This window comes from Argentina silus (genome assembly GCF_951799395.1).
Source record: "Argentina silus genome assembly, chromosome: 3".
Lineage (NCBI taxonomy): Eukaryota > Metazoa > Chordata > Actinopteri > Argentiniformes > Argentinidae > Argentina > Argentina silus.
The window spans coordinates 22725902-22731371 of NC_139657.1; the positions used below are offsets into that span (position 1 = coordinate 22725902).

Here is a 5470-nt window from a genome sequence, read left to right on the forward strand (position 1 = left end):
TGTCATCCAATGATAAAATCACAGTCAGTATGTGTCACATTCAGTCTGCTGTTCCTGCCATAGTAGGCTTTTCTATGAGAACAGCCTCCTTTGGCCCAGGAGACCTGTGGTTCTGAAAGCTATCCTCTCTCACGAAGTCCCAGCCTGACCTTCTCAGGACCCGAATCATTCCACCGACCAGGAAGGGCTGCACATTGAAACAGATCAAATAGGAACAGCCTTGATGGGGGTAGAGACCATTTCCACACATCCTGAAAACTCTGATACAGTATTTTAGTCATACGTCATTGTTGTCCAAGATAATGTCTGACCTTTAAGGGTCAGTGATAATGACTGGAGATGGGGTACAGCCATTGGCCGTCTACGTACTGTATGTTTTGACCAGCTTCAGACAGAAAAGGTCAGTGGTTATCACTGGACAGTCATGGATGAGAGAATAGGCCTTGTTGGCTCTGTTCAACCATGTAATTATATAAGTAAGGCCATCTCAGTTCTCCTTACATATAGCAGCTGGGACTGGAGAGATACTGTAGTTAACCCTGAAACTCTGCCGATGGTACTGTTGCATGATCACTCAACAAGCATCCAATTCTGTTTTTCAGTGTCTGTTTTTGCGTCTGTTTTTGATTGGACCTCATTCAGAAACGTGTTCAGGTCAGTAAAGCAATACAATTGCTACAAAAAAGCTACAATGCTGATGAGGAAAACATAGAGGAATTGTGACTTGCGTTACATTGTTCCCACATGTAGATCCAGTGTGTTACTGGTCAACATCTGTATTTACGAAAGCATTGTTGGTCTATTTTAAGCCTATTGGGGCCCTCATGCATTTTAATGTTTTGTTGAAACAGGGTTTATTTCTAATGGCTGTCATTGCACCTCATAAATGCTACCTTGTGAATACTGGCTCTGTTTTATACTCCAGACTGTCAGCCAGCTGTTTCAGTGCTTGAAATAAGCCAGAAACTGCCATAAATCATGACATCATTGACAAAACATCAACATGTTCTTGGCTGCAGCCTAGCACGAGCGATAGGATTAACAAATGTATTTATTCATCTATTACAGATATTAATTTGTCTCTGGATAGTATCTGATATACAATAAAATATTAACATTGAGAGGGTCATAACTGCAGTGTCTAAATTCCACAGCTTCGCTATGTCCCACTGCCCTTCTCAAATAATAACCAAATCTTTTAGAGAATTAGAGAATGACGGGGAGGCTTGGTTGACAAATTATTGTCAGTGCAAGTATTTTAATGAAATGGTAAGAAAAGGTCAAACCAGAGTTAAACCAGAACCATATTAATGCCAACCAGACTTTGTCACTTCACAAAATAGAAGTCCAGGAGACAAATGAATGACGGTAAATCTCCATCAAGGAGTCTCCTAAATATTGTGTATAGACGATGCGTCTTAGTGAAGTGAGTTGACTAAAATATAGCACTGTGGCATCCTCTTGCATTCTGCACATGGGTCAGTGGATATACTTAGCAAGTCTTTTGGTCTCTGGCCTATATTTGAGCTCCTTGAGGGTAACCCAAGAGGCCCAGATGCTACTGCTGTACGAAGGGGCGAGGAAGGCCATTAAATACAGGCCATAATGACCATAGAAGGAATTGTAAGGTGTCTCTAGGCCAGCGAGAGAAGTAAATAGAGATGAAAATATGATATCGACACTTGAAACAGCAAGTCTAAGGTGGGTCTTAGGCTGGCTACTGTTAAAGGCCCAGTCCAGTGATAACTTTTCGAGCTGCAAAACTAATCCTTGTGTTTACTCATGATGTTCTATGATGATTTTAGTCTAGAAATAATCATTTTTGTGGAAATACATACGTGTAGTTTTTTGCATTAGGTTCCAAATCTCTGACTGTCTCCTAAAACGGCAAGTAACAAGCTGAGACATTTCCTTGCGGACTGAATTAGCGAATGGTAACAGTGGCTAGATAATAGGTGAACCAAAGAGTGGATTGAAGTCTGTCCTTGTCCATAGACTGCTTTCAGAGCAAGGAAACAAATATGTGATTTTGTAATTTGGGTGAACTGTCCCTTTAAGTTTAAGTCAGGTTAAAAAAAGAGGTTGTCTAATTTCCAATCATAGATGCATGAAATCTCAGAATAGCTATCCGTAACATCCTAAAAGCTGGTGGGTCTATTATGAAAATAAATCAACATATTGATATTGTGGTCTAAAGACTATTCTGGAGAAGCAGGCATCCCTTCAGTGTCATCACTGGATTCAAGTAAAAACATAGGCATTAATCTTGCAGGAAACCATGACTCATTCACAAGTATTCTTTCCACATTTTATTCATTTTTGTTCTGAAGCTGTCCAATGTTTACAGTTAGTGAAGCTGCGATGCCTTGGAGGCCATAGATACTTGCCCCTTTCTTCCTCACTATACCATAGCCAAACAACATGTGCAAAAAACACTGAGAAAATATAGAGAAAAAGAGAGTGAGACACTTTGGAAACCATGGTGTTGAATATCATCAATATCATAACCAGACAAATATCCTCTTCATTCAGTGAGACCACCAACAAAGTCAGACTTATCCATCTCATACTTAACAACAACACAACCTAATTATTCCAACACAAAAGACGACCATGGCTGACAACTGATGAGATTTATTTTTCAGACACAGGGAGACAGAAAAGATGAGGGGTTGTGCTGAACTGTTTAGGTGGACTCGAACATCTTCTTCCTGCCATCCATGCCAGCCTTTTCATCAATGTTCTTACGCCAGTCCCCAGCTGCCTCTGCCCCTGTCTGCATGACAAGAACAATTGTGATATTAGAACATAGTAACCTTGAAAGCAAAGGGTTAATGAAAATCATTTATTTAAATTAAATGAAGAATGTGTATCAGTTGCAGCTCAGGCAATTGCTGCCAACCCCTCCTGTAAAGTTCCAACACAGAAACCTACCTCCTCTTTGACCTCCTTCTTCACTTGTTTCAGATTGGATCTCAGATCCATGGTCACCTTGTGCTTGGAGCCCAGCAGAGCCTGGAGCATAGCATCAGCAGACAACCGCACTTTCTTCAGAGCTGGCTTCTTGAACTTGCCCACCAGGTCTTGCACTTTAATCTTCAGGTCATCAACCTGTGAAGAGACAGGGTCAAATTCAAAACCAGATCTCCTAATACATGTTACAAAATGAAGACACGTTGGAATGTAATCTACCTCTTTTTCAGCCTTTGTCACTTTAGCCTCTGCATCATATCTCTCCTCATCAACCTTTTCAATGGTGTGGTTAAGCTTTTTGCACAGTTCCTGTTGACACATGAACACAGAACTCAAATAACATTGATTTCACAATCAACACACTTTGACGCAGAGACTTCACCAATGCTCGGACTTTGTATTTATTGAATGGAGCGCAGCAGGTGACTAGTCTACCATCATCTGCTGTGCTAGGTTGCAGGAAAGGTGTCAAGGAATGAGACAAGGTAGTTGGACTTGGAATCATAGTATTTTTCAAATATGTTGAATACTTTGGCCTGCCTCGAGTGCCAGATGGGCGGGGATTGAACCATTGTGACTTTTCTATTGGTTCCAATGCACAAGGCAAACTTAATAAAGTAGAGCTAAAATATTTGGCTTAAGGCAATGTTCATGTCAGGATCATACCACCAACTCTTGCATAGATCCACCGAGACTCAGGTCAGGACAATTCTCAGCCAGGTACGCTGCCTTCGCTTCCTTTGTGTCCTTGGTTTCCTGTACTATCATACTGGCGGCAATCTGGAGCATCAAGCTCTGCAGGACAAAGGGGTTGAAACATTATCAAACCTTTTCTAGTCCAGTACAACCCCAACAAAATGAAGTCAGGCGTTTAGCGTCGGTGTACCTGAAATTATCATTACTGACAATGGATCACAATTAAATGGGTTGGTTTACTGTACTATACCTTCAGATGATGCCTACGGCTGGATGACATCTTTTTACTGTAATGAAATGTGGAGTTTTAGCAAAGTGGTACTGTATGGGCAGCTTGCCGGGGTGCTGGATTTGAAATAACAATACAATACAATTTATTGTGTATTGTTCATTTTTTGGGAGCAGAACCAGTGTGTAGATTTATTTATTATTAATGAAAGGTGGAATTGACTTGTTGTTTTGAATATGACAGGCATGTGCATTACTGGGAGAATTGCTTTACTGAGGGGTAAATTAGTGACATGCTTTATCAGACACAACATCTGGAATGTCAACTTCATTACATTCTGAGCAAAATAGGATGGTATCTTAGTACTTACTCTGACATCTTGGCTGTTTGCACGTTTTACACCCTGTATAAAGACATACAAAGAGAGGGAAATACTTGTTATTAATGCTTAACCATTTAAAAGAGCATTGAGTGTGAGTGGTGGAATAGTGAGACATGTTCAGTCTAAAGATCAACATGTCCTGATATTTAGCAGGAGATTGATCGGTGAATATACTTGGTCAATAGAGCATGGGATTCTACAAGAAATATGATCCATTTTCAGAGCTACAGCATGGAAAGAATCTGATAAAGCTAAATTTGGATGCCAAGTGTAGGGTGTCATCTTTGGTGTTTATGGGGAGTTCATTTTTGATGGTTGTTAACCTCAATGGCACTGCCTTCCCAAAGAACAGTATTGAAATTATCCATCGCATTATGGCAAAGTCTTGTCTTATGCTGTCTAAACAATATATTCAGCACCCTAATGCATGCAGTTGTTTAATCAACATATTCCCACTCTATCATGGAATTATACGGTTTTACTATTTCTATTTCTTTCCAACACATTGCAACACATTCAGAAACCCAAGTACATTCAGCTAATACTGTATTGTACATATATTACCATTCAATCTGTTACAAGTCATTTAAACTTTAGACTTGGCTTGCAAAGAATCAGCTGGCAAAAATGTATTGCAAAACATGGCAACATCTTAATGGTCCGTCCTAAAGACCTCTTCACCCCCACTACCCCCCTGTACAAGTTTCTCTCCTGTTAATTAAAAAAAATAATTCCTTCTTCTAGCTTTGTGACTGCCTATGGCCCCTGGTCTGAGCATTGATGACTTTATCTTATGATGACTGATGGATAGATGATTCACTTACTTAAACAAATGTATTTGTTGTAAGTCGCTTTGGATAAAGGCATCTGCTAAATGCCTTAAATGTAAATGCAACAAACACAGATTATTCCATTGCACAAAGTTAATTACTCCTTGACACCTTGAATAAGAGACACCAGCTATCACTATTCTAGAACAGAAAACTAGAAACTCTCACAGTTATACATCTCTGTCAACAAGCACATGCTGTACAATAGTAACAGTCACTCCTGTTGTATATTGAACACATATACACCACAACATCATAATACAAGTACACTTCATAATATCACACTTGTGTACATTCTGAGCCTGAGAGATCTCTATCTGAAATCCAGTTACTCTGTAGTCTGGATGTAAGTCACTGTCC

At 39.8% G+C, this 5470-nt stretch overlaps 1 protein-coding gene across 1 annotated transcript; it reads right to left on the reverse strand.

Annotated features, from left to right (window-relative positions):
* Positions 1 to 2391: 2391 nt before the first annotated feature.
* On the reverse strand, positions 2392 to 4303 carry LOC310802007 (troponin I, fast skeletal muscle-like). Its single transcript, XM_083666233.1, has 6 exons — positions 4269 to 4303; positions 3920 to 3956; positions 3640 to 3768; positions 3193 to 3282; positions 2935 to 3111; positions 2392 to 2776 (listed from the first exon to the last, which is right to left on the reverse strand). Exons 1-6 carry the CDS (start codon positions 4274 to 4276, stop codon positions 2687 to 2689), a joined length of 531 nt encoding a protein of 176 aa, XP_083522359.1. The 5' UTR covers positions 4277 to 4303; the 3' UTR covers positions 2392 to 2686.
* Between the last annotated feature and the right edge of the window lie 1167 nt (positions 4304 to 5470).